The sequence below is a fragment of the Tympanuchus pallidicinctus genome, unplaced genomic scaffold (assembly GCF_026119805.1).
Source record: "Tympanuchus pallidicinctus isolate F22 unplaced genomic scaffold, pur_lepc_1.0 scaffold3, whole genome shotgun sequence".
Taxonomy (NCBI): domain Eukaryota; kingdom Metazoa; phylum Chordata; class Aves; order Galliformes; family Phasianidae; genus Tympanuchus; species Tympanuchus pallidicinctus.
This window is the reverse complement of record NW_026294747.1, coordinates 8941611-8961190: the sequence shown is the minus strand read 5'-3', so window position 1 is coordinate 8961190 and position 19580 is coordinate 8941611. Positions and strand designations below refer to the sequence as shown.

At 47.0% G+C, this 19580-nt stretch overlaps 1 protein-coding gene across 2 annotated transcripts; it reads right to left on the bottom strand.

Annotated features, from left to right (window-relative positions):
* Positions 1-7781: 7781 nt before the first annotated feature.
* On the bottom strand, positions 7782-19140 carry NRIP3 (nuclear receptor interacting protein 3). 2 transcript variants are annotated; one of them, XM_052696136.1, is made up of 7 exons: positions 18557-19140; positions 13479-13658; positions 13150-13232; positions 11067-11206; positions 10793-10842; positions 10606-10703; positions 7782-9700 (listed from the first exon to the last, which is right to left on the bottom strand). In XM_052696136.1, exons 1-7 carry the CDS (start codon positions 18728-18730, stop codon positions 9685-9687), a joined length of 741 nt encoding a protein of 246 aa, XP_052552096.1. In that variant the 5' UTR covers positions 18731-19140; the 3' UTR covers positions 7782-9684. The 2 variants fall into 2 exon arrangements, with proteins under 2 accessions (XP_052552096.1, XP_052552095.1); XM_052696135.1 differs by having other exon boundaries at positions 10793-10845; positions 18557-19139.
* Between the last annotated feature and the right edge of the window lie 440 nt (positions 19141-19580).

Below are 19580 nucleotides of genomic sequence, written 5' to 3'. Positions count from 1 at the left end.
CAATTGGTGCGGTGTTTGCTTTGCACTCTGCAGATAAACGGGCTCTTTGTGTCCCTGGATATCCCTCAGGTCAGGTAGGGCAGGCAATGTTGATGATAATTTTAATCATTTATGGTATGATTATTTCTTACTAATGCAAATGACCATCTTCTCATGTCAGTTTATCCTATGCACACTCAGAGCTGTCCCGCTTGCTCTTCTCAGCTGAGAAAATCTTTTCATTATCGGTGGTTATATAAAAGAGTAATCTGAAGGGATTATGTAAATGAGTAATTGAGTCAGCACTGTTGCAATCACTGCCAACGGGAGAGCAATGCGACATTTGTACACAAAGAAAAATGAAATAAATATGGATTCTCTTCTGTTTATTTCTTATATTCAGTTAAAAAATTGAAACGATGGCAGTACTTTTTATTACAGCAGCCACTTCACACAGTGAAGTGTGGGAAGAAATTAATTACCATGTCAATTGCTCTAGGCTAATGAGAGATTCACCTGCTAGCATGTTGGTAATCAGCATCTATTCGAATACATTCTGTCACCAGTGCTGGGTCTCTTAAATTGCTCAGTGCAAATTTCTCTCATGAGGTTCTGTCTAGGGCCAAAGCCTAAGAGGCTCTGCTCAGGTTAGCTGATATTCTGCTCTAATGGTCATTGGTCTCTGCAGAATGGAAAGGGAAATCGATGCTGGTGGGTGAATGGGGCAGAAGGTTTGCAGTAAAAGCAAGCCTTCTAAATACATCTCATCTCACAGACCCATTACATTACAGTAATGCAACGTAATGGCTGGTGGCTTCCTTTCATAATGGAGGCATTATTTTGCAATCTGCTGGTAGAAGTTATGTAAAACCTTTCATGACATAAATATATGCATATAGAAAGGACAGGCTGGGCAAATTGTGTTTAACTCTACATTTCTATGTTTGAATTGATATTTATGATACAAAGCAAATGGACGGAAGTGCTGAAAGAGCTCTGCATTTACTTTATCTTTCTGTTTCAGTGAATCCACTTGACTTTTCTGTGGGCTGTAAGAGTTCAAGGTCCTTCTCTATTAGAACAAGGTCAGCCTGTCTTCGGGCACACAAAAACATTTTATTAGCAGCAGCTGACTCCCCATATTGCGCACATGGGGAGAAGGCAGTGTTATGTGTATAATTTCAATTAGTGACACATGTCACGTTCTTATCAATGCAGTTAATGGTGTGTGGGCCTTCCTTCACCAAAGGAGATACTGCAAAGACAAGGAGTAGCGACTTGTGGATGAGAAAGGGGCTTCAGCTGATTAACCACAGTCTTTAAATCCACAACCCTGACTTCGCAGCCCTTGCAGCATGAAGATCGGCTACTGCATTTGTTTATTTAATCCAATGTTTCTGCAGTGTGCATAGAAACATCACAGCCAGTGAGAAATATCTTAGAGATAAAGTAAGGCTAAAGAGGCAACACAGTTACAGACTTCGTAGTAAACTGTCATAGCTTTTTTCAAACTTGTTGCTAAGTAGAGGGGTTTTAATCAATAACCTCAACACATAACCAGGGAGCCCTTTCACATCTTGGCTCCATTTTCTTCCTTTGCCTGCTATTTTGGTCACTTTTCCAGTGCACACATCAAGCGAGCCATGGATGGATGTGGTTCCTCATTCACACTTTGGTGTCAATAGGAAATGAGGAGCATACACTCAGCATCTTGCTGGACCAGGCCAGCAGCAGAAATGCAGTTACTCTACAGATGCCTGCTTTAATTAGGAGATCTTTATTTTGTCAGCAGACCTGAGCAAGTAAATTGAAAGCTCAGAGGCAATGAATTGCATTTGGCTTTTTTACCCCTTTTTCAGCTAGGATTTTCAGCCTTTCTCAGATCTGGTCATGCCTTTTACATTTAATTCTATTTCAGTGGTCTCTGTGGTGCAGCATTAATGATATTATTTGTTTATTTATACATATATCAATATATGTAACTGTAAGAGGAGGAATCTCTGCATTCCTTCTCACCCAGGTAACTGTTCTTAACCATTGTCTATCCCCAGCAACTACAACATCACATAAGGTATCTTCTACGGCCATAAAGAAGTTTCTAATAACTCCACTTATGTGGTTCTTCACAGGAGCAGTACGTTACATTCAAAGGAGAATTATGCAAAGGGGTTCAGATCCTTCAGAAGACCACAAATACTGGCACTATGGCAGCATTTTGTATTCTTAACTTGCACAGTGGGGTGATGTAAACACTGGTCTACACTCTTTGCCTTCTGCTGCTAATCATTATGGATGCCAAATTAACAGGCTGTTGAAATGTGCAGACAGTGAAAATCAAGTGAAATCATCCAAGTAAGCAAGGACTCCAGTAACTGCTCCTTTACCTTGTTTCAGAGGGTTCTTAGATGAGGATGTGCTTCCACCAAATATTTTTAATATCAGCCTCTGAGGTCCATGTCTAGGTGCTCACTCAGCTGATGTAAATTCTGCCTTCATTCAGCTCAAAAAGAGTGACACCATTTTTACACAAATAGAGACTGTGCCTTTTGGATTTCATTCAGATCAGATCTCAGCCATGGAAAACCTGATGGCTGCCCCTCCTCGTGCTGCTGAACAGCATTGATTTTTTGCCACCACACTGCCAGAGCTCGGTAGAAGACGAGGTGCCCTAGTTGCATCGTTCCCATGACAACACTCTGCAAAGCAGCTCCCTACCGGCTTCCCTGGCTGCTTCATTACAGCCTACATTCTGACAGCCATGCCAGAGAACGACTTCCAAGTCCAGTTAGTGCCTCTCCTTCCAATTAACAAAAAGTGTTTTACGAGGAAAAAAATTCTTTTGAAATAGTGATGTTCTGATTGTCAGAGTGAAGCTCCCTGAAGCTCCCTACCACCCAAACACAGAGAGCACAACTGGACTTAGTTTGCTTCTTTACGCTGTGCACTGTTATTCAGTAAGGTAATTGGGAATGACTTCTGGTTTTGCTCCAGGGTCTGCATTTGTTTTCATTGGTGCTGGGTACAGTGTGCCTATTTCTTCATCTGTGCTGAAGTGAATTAAGATATAGCAGAACTTCAGGGAACTCTTGATTTCATATACTGGAAGGCAATGACTTGCTGGATTGATTATAGCAGAGAGGAAAGTCTGGTTTCATTAGGTGTGAGCATCGTCCCAAAAGTTGCACACCTCCTGACTGTCCCTAGCAATGAGGCCATGGTGAGCACAGCAGAAGCCCAAAGTGCCAAACACAGGTGAATCAGGCCACAGGCTCTGCAGGCTGTAACCTGGGGAGCTGTGAGAATCCTTCTTTGTTTTTTCGGCTCAAAGCTTGCTTCCTTAGGTATTTTGTTGAGGAGGCAAGTGATGGATGTTGTGTGGCAATCAACATCGCTGTGTGGACAATTTTACGTCTTTGGAGCTGTTTGCCTTCAGAAGATAGTGCTCAGGACTGTTTACTGGCAAAAGATGTAGCCTGTTACCAAATAACTTCTGTTTGCTATGGAAGACTGGGGGACAATGCCATTGTATCCTGCGAAGGCAAGATACAAGTTGGTGCCTCCCTGCTCCCTCTTATCTGCTGGCAAGGCCAGGAAGATAAGAACAAAGGAGTTTCCTGCTGAGATCCCAGAGCCAGAAGCTGCCACTCAAAGGAGAGCTGACTCAACCACCTTGGGTTTGAGCTGTCACTGCAAAGACAGTTGACTCAACCACTTTGAAACCATTGAAAAGGGGCCATCATCGCCATGGTTGTTGTGCTTCATTGTCATCGTGGTCAATAGAACAACTCTGCTTGACGACCCACTGAAGATCAAAGACTGAACTATGAACCTCGCTGGATCCATGGTGGTGACTATGTCCCTCTTGCTGCCTATAAAGACTCCTTGCCTCTTCTTTCCTATCTTTTCTACCGCCCTCCTTCCCTTCCCCAGTACCCTAATTCATAATAGTGTCTATCCTCCCCTTCCCCATTTCCCTGATTAAGATTTGTAATAAACTGGTCGGACTAACATTTGAACCGTTGCTTCTTAATCTCACGCCGGGTATATAGATAATAAAAGAACCTCCTCTCCCTCCTATAAATTGGAGCGAGACAGGAGCTGACACTCATGGAATGGGAAATGGGGAGCATACAGGTGAGTTCAGGGCATTGAATCTGGGTGGCAGCGGAGGAAACAAGCTGAGATTTCCTGTCTGCAAGTCCAGCACAGTGCTATAATGAGACAAAGGGGCTTTGCAGCTGCAGAAGTGAGCCAGGCCCTCCACATGCTGCAGCCCTTAGAGCATCCCTTGTGTAACCCAAAAGCCTTGCATAAACCCAGTGCAAAGCTGCCCTCACCTCTCTCAGCTATGCACAAGATATTTCCTGCACCACATCAGAGGGCACTGGAAGGCCCTTGTATGACAGCACATTGCCTCTCCTCAGCACACTCTCCACCAGCAGTGGCCAAGCTCAGTGTGGCTGCTGTGGCTAGGTGCTTAGAAAGCAGCCTGTATGCTGTTAGCTCAGGGTTCCCAAGCTCACAGGCAGCCCCCTGTGCTACTTGGTCACTGCAGCACACATACTTTGGACTGCTGCATTATTCAGCGTTGTCTGGCCCAAGCATCTCTGTGGGCTCAGCAGTAGCCTGCACATTACCTTTCACTTAATTCAGTTACTGGTAATCTGCTATGCTGTTCTATTTGATCTGAGCCTCAAAGGACAAATCACGTGTACTGCAAATTACACAATGTCCAACTTCAAGCAGGTGCTGAGGAACAATTAGATCACTGTCTGCAGGAGCTGCCACTTAACTAAGAAAAGACAGCGCTAAGTAAGACAGACACAGAGAGAGCCCAAAGATTGCTCACACTGGTAATGAAATATTAATCAAACATCATTAGCAGTCTGCAGAGAACACAGTACATCGTGCGCTTCTGGGCGTCCTCTGCCAGCTGAGAGCACCCACAAAAGGTCCCTTACATCAGGAGCAGAAAGCAGTTCTGCAGCTTCAAGGAAAAGATCGAAATTTGGAGCTTTTTCCAGACTGAGTGATGTGGCTTCTACATCCACCCAAGTACAGCTGGTGTGTCAGACAGGCAGCATTGTGCCCACAGAGGAGTAGAGGGCAGGGCTAATTACTGACAATGTTTTCAGATGGATTATTTTGCACACAGCTTTTTCTGCTCAAACCTCCTTCGTTCTGCTCTCCTGTCTGCCTTTTCTATCTGCAGCACCCTAATTTTAACTCATGAGCCTGGAGAGTGAGTCAGTTCTGTTTATATGGTGTCTATTGGAGACCTGACTGGAGCAATCCCCTACACAGGATCTTCTCTCTTTATTAATTGGAAGGCACTGAGCAGGTTGCTGGAAGGTGGCTCATGATTGTAATACCACACAAAGCAGTGGGCAGAACACAATGTAATCTTGGGTGGAACAAATTTTTATCTAGGAAAATGCTAAGCTGTAAATGCCAATTTGATCAACCCTCATACATAACTTGCTTTTAAAACTACATGGCCATCTCCTTTGGGAGGAATAAAGTCTTATTTTTGCCTTCTATGAGTCTGAAATGTCACTGAAGCCTGAACCAGGAGGCATCATAATGCTTTCAGTACAGAAATACTGTGAAAGAGTTCAAAATCTACAAATTTCCTCTTTGAACCCTCAGACCGGGACAATACACAGGGGCACAGTGTCCTGCTGAACTGTGTTCCCAGCCCCTCACACCACTAGTACCAAATGTCCCTTCAACACCAGCCCTGAGCCATGCTTTGCCCACTTTAGGGACTTCTCTCTTCCTGTGTAACCTGCACAGGGACCAACAAAACCCTGATCTTTGCCTGCATCCAGATCTCTGCTGGACTGAATAAAAGCAGGTCGATGGGCTCACCGTGCTTATGCTGACCCTCATACTCCACTCAGGTACACCCTTTGGATGTCGGGAAGAGCAATGAGTCATTCCCAAGAACATTTTCTCTTTTCTAATTAATAGCCAGAGCCGCCCGCTGTGGCCCAGTTACTCACACAGAACTGTCTGCCCTTGGAGCTCTCACGTGCTCCCTGTGAGTCAGTGTGTTTTGCAGTGACTGAGTGCTGATAACTCTCCGTCTGAGCTGTTTGTGGAAGAACAAAGCGCTGAGGTTTATAGTAACACGTATAAAAATATGCTTTTTTTTTTTTTTTTTCTTCTCTTTGAGAACATAATTCTTCATATTGCCATTTAAGCAGTCTGCTTCCTCACTGCCTTGGCCTGCATTGCCATGAAGGCACTCTGCAGTTGGGAAGACCTGGAATACAAGGTGGAAGTTGCAGGCCATGGGTGCCACTGCCAGCTCCTCTGGTGTTCCCCAAGTGGTTCTCCTGGTGTGACATCCTGTTATTAGTGAGACCCTGGTATTTTTAAGTTCTTGACTGCCTTCCCTCCCACTTTGAGAACATCCCCAGGGAGTGGCAGCACCACTCCGGTAGCAAAATCAATAAATCAATTTCCTTTTCAGCTATAGCATTTCTAATGAAATGTCTCTGATACTGGCAGCGCCGTCTCTAGGAGTCTTAATTTTCCATCTGCAATGTGGCTATTAACAGAGGAGGAAGAGATCAGCACACGGTGACACACTTAGTTACTGCCAGAGAATCAGGAAACCTGGTTTGAGGGGAAGATGCATATGTATTGAAAAGCAGAACAGCAGTGTGCAAAATACCTGAAAGTGAAGTCATGTGGAGCCTTTCATGTTTGAGTAAGACATGAGTGTACTCCAGGCAAGCCTGGTGCAGCCCCTGCAGTGCTCTTCCACAGGAACTGGGTGAGTTTTGGTGATGTTCGGTTCAATGGGTAGGACTCTGTGTGCAGGTCTGGTGCAAAAAGAGGGCCGCTGGCACTGGTTCATCCTCAGGCTGGAGAGCAACTCACAGCATGACAGAGGTGTGCACTTAATGCTCAGCTTATGAGAAAAGGTAGCCTTCAGCTGATGGAAACCCAGTACCACTCTCAGCTCTTAAGCAAGCAGGTGATAAAGCAGTGCAGACCTCCACTGATGCTTGCCGCATAAAACAAGCCAAGCAATGGCTCTAACACACATTTGTATGGAAATAAGTCATCTAGTTATTTGCTTCTGAGACACATGAATCACCTTTTTTTTTTACAATACATTGATCATCACGGTATCATCAGAAAAGCCCATCAGAAGGACATCCCTAGAGCACTATTAGAGAACAGATTGTGCCTCGGTTAGCTGTGGAGAAATGCCCCAGTGGGTCTCCTCTCATCAGCTGTTCTCCTGGGAGGGGCTGAAGAAAGCTGTTGGTGGAACCCATCATGGTACAAAATGAGTGCGAATAGCAGTGCTGCAGAGTTGCTCCGGTAGTGTCCACAGTGATCCCACTGCGACGGGAAGGACATGCCATGGCAGCACCAAGGCATAAAATCACAGAATCATTAAGGCTGGAAAAGAGCACTGAGATAATCTAGTCCAACAATTGACCCGTCACCGCCTTACTATGCCTAAAGTGGCTTGTATTGCCCCAAAAAGCAGACAAACACACCAGAAGCAAACAAAGGACAGACCATCACCTGCTGTGTTTCACACATCCCCTGGAGGGAGATGCCTTTTAGCAGAAGGCGTACCTCCAAATACTCCTGCTTCACCAATAACATGCTGTGTGCCATTTCACCTGCTCATTTTGTACTGCTGGTCTCCAATCAATTCCCAACAATCACAAAAGCACCACAGAACCCCATCAGGAAAAGATTTAAATGAACTCTATTCTCAGTAGATAAGTGCAGTGAAAGCAAATAATTGCCGTATCCAGGGTACAAGCGAATAAACAGCAATAACAATTAAACTTTATTTAGATTTAATTTGACATTTAGCACAGTAATAAGCACAGAAAGAAGTACCAAAATACCAAACTCATAGCATATAAAATAATCAAATATATTTCATATTTAGTGAAGTCTCTCTGCAGCACATTGGTGGGACTGCCCTGGGCAGCTCAACCATGTATGTATGTACATAGAGCTGTGTTATATAAAATACTGTATGTAGAGAAAGCACTGAAACTTACCACCAAGATAGAAAATAGCTCAAAATTCAGATACTCTGGATTTGGTAGTAATACTCGATATTGAAAATACGTTTGAGCCCACTGCAGGAGGTTAAGCTCCAGCTGCAATGCTACCACAGGCTTGGGATGTGCCACGGGGCACAGCTAGGACTGGCCAGAGGGACAGTGCTGCAGGAGCTGCCCCCCACTGTCACAGCACACAACCAGTGCAGATCTGCCTGCAGTGGGCTCACCATCCCACATGAGTGGGTGCAGAACTTCACAAGGGTATTACTGCTTTTTAAAGATGCCCCTTCAGCAGATGGCTGTCGTTAATTCCCATTAGCTTTTTAAAATCTAGAAAGCTGCTTTTGTAGTAGGTCAAGCTCCTCCAAGCAGTACGCTACATTTATTCTGGTTTCCAAGCAAGCAGCCCATGAAGTAGCAACCAACTTTGGTGCTATGGCATAGCAATGCCAAATGGAGTACTTGTCCCACAGTAATTCCCACTTGCCCTGAGGGAAGTCAAGGTTAGTGTTGTAGAATCCCAGGTGATTTGTAAATAGGTATAAAACTGTGGCATTCCTGTCAGCAACACTGAAGTACAACTGGAGCCCCAAACACAAAGAAGCATTGAGCGAGGGTGCTGATGTTTTACAGGCTGAGAGCCAGCAGAGCTGTGGTTCATCACTGGACCTGTGAGGCACTCCATCTGCTCTCTTCCATATAATCATAGAATCATTAAGGTTGGAAAGGACCACTAAGATCATCTAGTCCAACCATCAACCCATCCCCATCATGCCCACCAACCCATGCCACTCAATATGACATCTACCCTGGTCTTGGACACCTCCACGGATGGTGACAACATGATTTTGTGCTCGTTTGTTTCTTTGGGGTACAGTGCAATGATTAATTTCCCTGCTTACTCCCACTGGGAAGGCAGCCAAAAGCCCTTTAGGGACTTTCCCAGTGGAGGGGACAGCCATGCAGCAGGTACTGGAAGATGCTCTGAGCTCATCCCATGCATGCAGGTAGCTGCAGAGCATACCCCAAGCCCTTCCAACCAGCACTTCTGTGCTGCAACAATGCAGCCCCGCAGAAGCCTTACCCAAGGGTAATTTAGTGATTGCTCCTTCTCATCAAGCCAGCAGTTGTGTTCCCAATTACACAGCAGCAATGCCATGGCTAACAGGATGTACTATAATTCATAGATGGCATTAGCACTGTTACTGTACTATGAGTAACCTCTTGGTAATGACCCTTTGAATGGGACAGTATCAATTAAGCAAATATAAATGCTTAGCCTCTGGAAAAATCATTAATAAAAATTTCATTCTGATAGCCTCTAATCACTGCTAAGTACAATTACTCATATGAGGCCACTATAAAAATTATTTTTCTCATCAGAAGAAATTCTAAGGTTTTCCCAACTGTTTGTAATAAAGAGAGCACTATAGAAAAGTCCAGAAAATAAGCACACATTTGTTTCTCAAAACCCAAAGATAAACATGACAATATCTCTAAGGTACTGGCTACTGAACAGGTTTCATTTAGCTATACTCAAGCTGTAGCCTCATATAAATATTTTCAAGCAGCGCATTGCTGTTTCGTTTGGAACAGCTGCAGAGAATTTCTTTGATGTTGAGCTCTCGTGTGGGGATGGCATTTCCATTTTTCTCTATGCTTCCAAAGTGCTGAAACAGGAAGGAAAATATACTTAATATAATCTGGTTTTGCATGAGAAAAAAAAAAACTGCCTTGAATGCAGCAGCAAGAAATAATTATTCATAGATGCAGTTGCTACAGAACTGCTGGAATCCTCTCTCATTTGTATTTCAAAGGAGATGGGGAAGCAGTCCACGTCATGCACCATAGCCAGCCCAGGGCACACCAGAGTAGTCACCCACAGGGTGGGCAGCACAGATTCATCTTCCTAGAGGGACAGAAAACTGAAGCCACAGCAGCTAGGGGCAAAGTGAGAAGAAGAGGCAATGCCACTACCTCCAGGCAAGGTCTCTCCTGTGTTTTGTAAAATAGCCACCTGGGTTTGTTTGCTGCTTTTTATAAATATTTTCCAGAAAAATGTTTGTTTGGGAATGCTCTCGAAGCAGCACTCAAGGAGTCCTCCTAATGACCTCAGTACATGCTCAGAGGCACTTCCTTATGCATGTTGTTGCAGACAGCCCCTTTACTGTGTAATAGTTACTGGAGCAGCAGAAGCTGGAAAATGCTGCTGGAAAACCCATGGGCTCTGGTAGAGAAGGGGAAGTGAAAAGAGAAGGCTCTGGGGAGACCTCATTCTGTCCTTGCAGTACTTGAAGGGAGCTTATGAGCAGAAGGGGAACTGATGTTTTACACAGTCTGATAGTGATAGGACAAGTGGGAATGTCTTTAAACTAAAAGAAGGGAGATTCTGGTTGAATGTTAGAAAGGAGTTCTTTACTCAGAGGGCAGCGAGATGCTGGAATGGCTGCCCAGAGAGGCTGTGGGTCCCCCATCTCTGGAGGTGCTCAAGGCTGGGTTGGATGGGATTCTGGGCAGCCCTGATCCCTGCAGCAAGGACTCTTCCTCCCACAGCACAACTCCCCAGCACACTTACTTCTCTCCTGCCCCAGCACCAACACTGTCCACAAATGGGATTTCCTCCCTCTCCGTCTTGCCCAGAACAAGATGGTGCTTCTCCAGGTTTATGACACACTGTAAATAACAAACACCTTAATGTAAGAGGGAAAGTCACAGTTCAGTGGTCTCCAGCATGGGCAAAAGCCCTGCAGGAAAACCTTTACCTTCAGGGACTTCAGTGTCTGCAGGCCAAAGGAGAAGGGTTTCTCACTGTCTTCTGAAAAATAGGAAGATTCATATTTATAGAGTCAGAACCATCTCCCCAGGTAACTCCATCCTTCCCTGATGGCTGCCTTGCTAAGTAAGCCGCACTCAAGAAGCGGACTGAATTACTTTGAAAGGAAGCAATTCAATTCTGCTTGAATCGTGTTGTGTTCCCAAAGCTCCATGCTTTCCCTGAGGTAACCCGGCGGGGCCCATACCCAAAATGGCACTCACCCACAACGAGTGCTGCGCACTCCACGCGGAGCGCTCCCACTGCCAGCACCACGCGGTCGATGCGGCCGATCACCCTCTCGCTGCGTGGCAACGAGATCTCCTCCTCCTCACTGGGCAGTACTTCCAAGCGTTCCCTTAACCTGCATGGTGAAAACACTTCTGACATGAAACAGTCATGGGTCAGCCCCTCCGGGAAGCACCAAACTGCACTTGAAGGGTACTCAGTTGTGGTCTCAGCTTGTTCCTATTTGCAGCCTGCTGTCAGAAGGTACTCTCAGAAGGTTTGCTGTGCAGTTCTGCCTCTCCTTACCTGAAGAATCTTTTTTCTATGTTTCTCCAAGACTTAAGAAATACCTGATCTAAAATTGCTTCTAATTTACTGTTGGTGAAAGCAAGTGATGCTCCGTGTTTCCTTCCATCAGCTCAGCTAACAGCATTGTCCCCATGCTTTACAGCCAGGGCAGGGTAACTCTTATGTGCAGATAGTACACTTGTCTCTCTGCAGTGCAACACATAGATCACATTCAGCCCAATAAAAGAAGACAAGAGCTGTCAGGGATATCTCAAGAACAGAGATTTCTTCTTTTTACACCCCAAGAACTATGTTGACGACACTGATTATTTTAATTCATCTTTTAAACTGATCTGGAATCTGATGGAGAACCAGTCGGAGGCAGCAATGTCTCTCTCAGATAGAGGGTGTGTTTATTGCTGGCTGTTCAGAGGCAGAGAAGCCAGCACTGAGGTTGGGATCACCTGCATCACTGAGCATAGATAGCACTAGGACCAGGAGAGAGCCAAGAGAACAGTCCGGATCCCCTCCATCTCTTCACTTAAAGGCTGTCTGTAATTGCTGCCAGGAGCACATCAAAGAGGAGTTTGGGAGCTCCTGGACCCTAAGCTGGCTTCTTCTGGCCCCAGGTGAATTGGAGTGTCTTTATGGGGGCAGGCATTTCCCTGAGCCTCTCTAAAGCACCAGGGAAGGCACGCAGCCTCTGGCTTTGTTCTGTTCCTCCTGTGCCCTCAGCACATCTCTTCCTGCTGTGCCCCAGGGCTGGAGTTAAGTTGGACTCACGTTTTATCACTGCTGCACTCATTGGGCTGCTTTGAAGCAAGGCGTGCTGGAGCAATGCCTGGTGTCACACAGGGCCCACCACAGCAAAGGCAGAAAAGCCCAGCATTAAAGCTCTGGTTTTAAGCTGCTTAGTTAATCTGCCTTCAGCTTCTGCCACCTCAAAATATAAACAGCAAGAGAGCAGCAGGAAGCTGGGGAAAGGCAGCAGTGTTGCAAAAATGTCGCAGGATCTGCACAAGTAATGTGGGCAGCATGCAGGCCATCACAGACCACCAGCACACAGCTGGGGCACATTGAGCAGCCCATGTGGTATCCTGCAGAGATAAGACCTCTCCACTTACACTGCTATTAATTGATAAACTGGGCCGAGTTGCTTCACAGTTTGTAGTGAATGTAGCCACATTCCAGCTGCTATTGTGCAAATAAGTAATTACGGCTTTGACAGAAGAGGTGTCTTTTGCCTGTGGCTGTGCAGCAGTTCTCAGGCAGCAAGTGCAATTGCTTTTTACACAGTCATTGCAAGTTAGTGATAAAAAGCAGTGACTGCATGGGAATTAAGTGCTCAAAACTCCCCAACTGCCTGTCTCCACTCTCTGAGATCAGCAGGAGCTTTGCTGCCAACAGCTATCAGTCTGTTCCTAACATCCCTTTCCTTTCCTTTCAGCAGGGAGAAGTCTGTTCCTGGGAGCAACACCAGACACCTCAATCAGAGTGCACAGCCAAGTATCTGCTTTATAATCAGTGCTGGAGTGAGTGTGGCCAGCAGCAAGGCCCTCACTTAGCAGTGCTGCAGAGTTAAGCTGGACCCCAAGAGCTTCACTGTCTTCCAAGTACACAGAAGCCCAGAGAGAACTTTCACCAGAAACACTGAAAAAATACAAGCGCATTCAAAGCTCTGAATGGTGCTTTCAGAAGCTGATCAGTTCTGTACCTTTCCATCCCAGCTCCCTGCAAGGCCATTTAAATACAACCAGGTTGTGATTTGGTGCTGCAGTAGCAGGTCCTTACCCCAGCCGGTCCAGGCAGGCTGCTGACATCAGGTTGTGCTGTGAGCCAGTGTCCACCACAGCCTTCAGCTCCTTCCCAGCACACTGCAAAGAGCAAGCAGAAATGGGAGACAATGTGCAGGAGGGAAGGAAGACTGCAGAAACACCAGAGTTTCCTCATATCAACCCATCCCTTTCTTGTTCTCTCCAAGCCATGGCTCAGGACACAGTTTGCCACATGCATAAGACCCACTGGATCACCGGCATCAGCCCCAGGACATGAGAGCCAGCTGTGAGGCTATCAAAACTAAAGTGGGGAGGAGGGGGAAGCGGCAGGGTGGGGAATGTTACCTGGCAGCTCACCACCAGGAGTTCCTCATCCTCGATACTCCTGGAGCTCCCCATTTTGGCTTGGTTCAACCTATTGCTCTGTGCTGGGGCATCACTCTTGGAGGCCCAGCTGCCTCGGCTGCCTCGCAGCTTTGATAGGTTTGTCTCCATCAGGCGTCTCTGCAGGATGTTGTGTGGTTGCTTTAAGGACACACAAAGAAAGAGCAGAGCGAAGTCAGGGGGAAGGTATGCACTGCCAACCTGCCTGCTTTCTCCTCCAGTGCCTGTGGGCCCCACTCTCACAGTAGGGCTGCCCCAAAGTCTCTTCTCACTATGACTGGGAACTTTCCAAACTTCCAGACTACGTGGATTCCTGCTAGGCTGCACCCATTTGTTTTTGTGCCAGCCCTGGCTAGTCTGGCTTTGAGTAAAGAAAACTCTTTTTTGGAGAGAAGCACACTGCCTCTCAGTACCTCCTCTGACTGCTTTCCCAAATGCCTGTTTTATATTTAATGCTCATCATGGATGGATGCACACACACTGCTGGAGGTGAAATGACTCCGCTTGATTATCTGCTCACTTCTCTGCCTGGCTGAGCTCCCCCCTTATGCTTTCTTTTCCTTGTCATTTTCATTTGTCCACGTTAGACCTTCCTACTCGTTCATTCTTGAATTTTTTGCATTCAAATTAAATATGCCCGTATTACAGACATCTGCAGATGCATCTAAACTGGCATACCCCACGTTCTGAAGGAATTTCAATGGGATTAGGATAATTTTGAGAGCCTGGTGCTGTAGTTCCCCAAATTAGCCAGCATGCGCCCTCACGCAATGCCTCATCTGTAACGTATCTCAGGCAGCATGTTAAATAACAGCGCTCACAGGAATCTAATGCAACTTGGCATCTCCTAAAATAACTGCAGGCACGCTAGTGCTTCAGATCCCACTGTTGGCATAGCACAAGTGGTCAGGCTGGACTTGAGTGATGAGAACAGGTATGCATTAAAAACAGCAGTAGCTACTGGGACACATAAGCTCCTTTTCATTGTTTTTCTGCATACAGTTTGTCACTTGACATGAGATTTCTTTATCATTTCCAGCTGCAGATGCTGTATCTGACTGGCACACTCAAAAGCGTATCTTGCATAAAAGATATATGGACAAATACCTGGATGAAGTGCCCACTGGATGAAAACCTGCCCATCACTCATTGGTCACTGCCTTGCACTCTGTCCTGGCCAGATGTATTTGGGGCTGACCAACATTTCTGCATGGCCATCACTCAGAACAGTCTGGGTGTTCTTCTGACATGGCCAGCCTGACTCATGTTGCCAGAGCCCTTTGACAGAGCATGCTGGAAAGTCACCCTGCATTCATTGCAATTCCTACTGCCATCTACCCTTGACTTCAACCTACACATTTTTTACTCCAAGTTCACCTACAGGTGTACTGTTGGGTTTTCTTAAGCCCTAGATTTATGATGCCTATCTGGGGTCCATCACTGTAAGGAAAACACCCAACATTCAGCAAACATGAGTTACACCACCAATTTTGTTGACGTTTTTCTTCTGAAAGCTGCAGTGCATGCTGCCTCCAAGGGAGGGCAAATATGGCCTCATTGTGCTCCACTACATAAATAATCTCATAGAAGGGATTGAAAAGGTTCCCTGCAGCACCATTCTGTCTTAGGCTATTAATTAGTTAGCTTTAGCTTGCGTTTCCCTCGAATCTTGCATGTAGCAAAGCGAGGGGTGTTAGTCACAGAGATGACTCAAGTGATGGATATGAACATGGTGAACAGATAATGTGCAAGGGGACGTTTGCAAATGTGCATTTTACTGAAAACCTGCAGTCAGCCCCTTTATGGGAGGGAAGACCTCCTTAGTTACAGATGTGGAAGCCAGCAGCATGCTCCCTTAGCTCAGGTCAGCAGTGCACACAGGACCAGTGCGCCAAGTCATCCAGGTGCTGCCTTTCTACATGCCACACAAAGCTCCTTAGAGCTTTATAGAAGAATAAAGTGTTACATGCCACTATGCACATAGAAAAATATAGGTTGGTTCCTATTGTCATTCAGAAAAATGTAAATACAAACCAGGATTTTTTTCATAAAATAGCTCCCTTTCCATTCTTCAGACTTTGAAAACACCTACAATCCCCAGAAAAGTCAGAGTAGAAACCCAAAAGAAATGAGCGGAGACACCTGGTGTTGCTGAACCTATTTACCACTGTCTGTCAAAACCATAAATAACTCAGTCCAGCTTTGTTCCTCTCTAATTTATAAACAAGTACGTCACTGCAGCTCGCAGTGTGCGTGTCTTTGGCAGCATCTCACTATTTGGGCTTTGGGACCTGGAGATGACAAGGGCTGTCACAGCAGTCTCACTCAGGTGAAGACGAAAGTCAGGCAGATGCCAGCCCCCCCTTCCCCTCACCAGTCAGAGGTACACATCTGCACAGGAGGTGCATCTCTGAGGGGCCACTGCAGGCCACAGAGCCTTCGTCACCACTGCTGGCCAGTGTAAGGCTCACCCTGAAAGGAGGTGACATTAGGTCAGCGATGTCTGCATTGGACAGAGTGGGTCACTGCTGATGGCCAGGGCTCAGAACCCTGCCTCATACAGAAGGGAATCTGGATGCCTGGCCCTGGGGGCTGGCTGCCCCTGTGCTTCTTCTTATGACAGGAGGAAACAGACAGCTTCTGCTGAGCCCCGTGGGAAAGGAGAGACCTCCTGCGTCAGAACGTGCCGCTGCCTCTTGGACAAGAAACAGGAGGGCTGTAAATCAGAAAATAATCTACACAAGTTGGAAGGGCAGAGAGGAAAAATTCAGCATGCTGTGACAAGAAAACAAATCACAAAAGATACCAGGAAAGCAGCTTTCTCTTCCCCCTTTTTTCCCTGGCTCTCTTCAGCATGTCCTCTCCCCAGCCACTACCCATGCAGGGCCAGCCATCCTCAACTCTGCATTTCCAGGCACCCATCACCAGCCCTGACTGCACACAGCCACCCCAGAGACAGGCCTATCCATCCCCACACCTGTGAGATGCTGCCTCCTTTCTCCTGCTGAGGCTGATGGAAGACCACTTCCCAAAGCAGTGCCACAGCAAGGTGTTTTCCACTGCTTCCCCAGCCTCAGGGATCCCCTGTTCCTCCAGGGGTATGCTCTGCCATAGGCTGCCAGGAGATGTTCAAGAAACATGTGTGTCTCAGGGATGTGGGTTAGTGGGAACAGTGGTGTTGGGTTGGTGGTTGGACTAGAAGATTTCAGTAGTCTTGTCCAGCCATAATGGTTCTGTGACATCTCCTGTAACAGCCATTGGCAGCTGTGCTCGCTGCCAACCTGGCAACGTACAGTGCTGGCAGCATTGCTTTGCTGTGACCCATGGCAGTAATCTGAAGCTCATGGCACCAGCACAACCTCATGTCTTCTCTCGTGCTGCAAATAGGCCAAGCATGTGCTGATGCTGTCACTTTGCAGATTCCTCATCTGTGGCATGGAACTTAAGACGGTGGCTAGGGCAATCCCTAGCCAAGTGCCTGCTGTCCCCTGCTGTGGCCATGAGACAAGGTGGCTTGGCAGCGAAGTGACCCATGTCAGCTCAGCTCTCATCCCATCCTGGATGGAGACAGCACAGCCAGAGGAGCCGGGGACAGGCCATGTGCCTCCACTATGCTGTACTCCCTACAAGGACATGGAGGGGATCAGGAGCCACGCACCTCCCTGGGGCCACTTAAGAGCACTTCTCTCAGCCCCATATCTGACATGAGCAATGGTGCCTCTCTGCACTGAAAACAAAGCCATGACACTGGTGGGACCCTGGCAGCCACAGCAAGGAGCTTGGTATTGACTGCAGAGCTGTGGCCAAGTCTGGCCCTGGTGACAGTGGGGACAATGACCTCATGTCTTAGCACCCCTGCCTCCTGCTACCTGTTGTGAAACGCTTGCGTTTCAGCCCCACACGAGCTGTGACAAGCTGTTCAGACTCTGCAGATAACAGCAATAACCACGCTATCATGCTCTGAAAGTCATTGCGTAGCTCCCCGACAGATAACTGCAGCTCTATGTGACTTGGCATAGCTCCTTTCAAGCCCTCCTCCAGCCAGAAGCTATGTCTCCCTGCAACTGCAGAGCATTTGGGATGGCAAAAATCACTTCCAGGCAGCAATGCAGAGAACAGCACGCTCATGGAGCTCAACTCATCCAGAGCTGAGACTGAGCCAGCTGAGCAGAAATGCTGTGATGGAACAATATCAATCCACTCAAAGTAAAGGTACACCTTTTTCAATGAACGTATCTACTACAGAAATATAACATATAAATATCTATATAGTTTCTTGCAGGGAGCAAGAATTTTGCAAGAATTAGGGCAAACATTTAAAGAAGCAGAGGAGATTTCTGCAGTAGGATGTTATTTCCTAGACTTTGCTTCTTACATCAGAACTTTTGCTGTTACATTTTAGTACAATTCCCATGAAGAAAAGCTCCAACATTTGTGCACATCAGTATTCACAGGATCTCTGCAGCCCCTGGACACGAAGGAGGATGTGGTATATCAGCTGCAGGATCACAGGGATCATGACATATGTATATATTTAAAACCTAGAACTGAGTTTCCTCATAAAAATCAGCAGATGTGCATCAGCTGCCGTCAAAGTGCAGCCTGACAGTTTTATATCCATAAGTACTGCTGCACCTCTCGGAGCTTTTTATGATCATGCTGCACATACATCTGCACCGCAAAGCAATATATGTGTATGTATGGTATGAAGCCATTTTGATTTACTCTGCTTCTGAGGATTTTTGTAAGGAAAGCAGCATCCCATTTTCCGACATTTGTGTAAATGCCAAAAATGAAACAGATCTCAGCTCCCAGCTCCCAGCACAGACATCTGAAAGCACTACTGGCGAACAGCAGCCCCTGCCGATACCCATCATCGCATTCCCACTCCCTCTCCTTCACATACATTCCTATACCGATTTCCCCAAGCAAGCAACTCATCCTGTTAACACTAAAACAGCATGAAAAAAAAGCCTTCCCCCTGCCCTACAACTTTCTCAGTGCCCTCATCTGCTCTGGGGAAATGTGGTAAACCTTACAGTGTCCTTGGAAGTCCCCAGTTTCTTCAGTCCATCCAGGGGAAGGAGGTCTGCAGAGTCCTTGTGAATGAACTGCACTGCCTGCTTCATCCTCCTCTGCTGGCGCAGCGAGGCAGCCTCCCTGATCTCCACTTCTTTCCTCGTCGGCTCCGTCAGAACGCCTGAATAGAACATCTTGCTGCTTTTGTGCAGCTCCCACAGAGTCGGAGCGAGAGGCGATGCGCTGCCTGCGCTTTATAGCCCAAGCGCCGTGACGTGGGGAGCCCAGCAGGTACTCCGGCCCCGCCGAGGAGGGCTGGGGCTCAGCGCTATGCGTTGCACACGCAGCACGGGCAGCTCATGCTCGGGGAATAACGAGTGCCGTTCCTCCCCGCCTGACTGCAGGATGAGCCGCAGGCAGTGCTGCCAGCACCGCTCCGAGCTCCTGATGGAAGCCCCACCGCTGGGCCAGCAAAAGGTGACAGCGGCTGCATCGGAGCTTAGCCGCTTTTCACAGCACCTCCGCGAGGTGGGGAGAGAGCAGATGAGAGCGCAGGATGCAATCAAATACAGACGGACTGTTTCGCAGGCTCACGCAGGAGCTGACATGAGCACCCACTGAACAGTCTGCGTGCAGGAGGACAACGAGGCCGGCAGGTTGCAGGGAGCTGTGATTTTTTCTCTTCTTATGCTGACTTGGCTCTTCAGGCAACAGGAGCACTGTTCTGCTATGGGCACGTGCATCAGGGAGTTAAACACACCTGATTTGTCACTGGGGGAGCTGCCTGACACTCTCTCACCTGATTAAATAGAGATGTATGACCATGCTGGCCCTCTTCCAAAAGCAAGGAAGTGCAGAGGAAAACAAAAGGACTTCCACTAAATCCAGGGGGTGGTTTTAATCGCAGAAGGGTTTAGGTTGGAAGAGATCTTAAAGCCAATTCAGCCCCAACCTCAGCCATGGGCAAAGTCACAGCCCACCAAACCAGGCTGCCCAGAGCCCCATATAGCGTGGCCTTAAGCATCTCCAAGGATGGGACAAGAA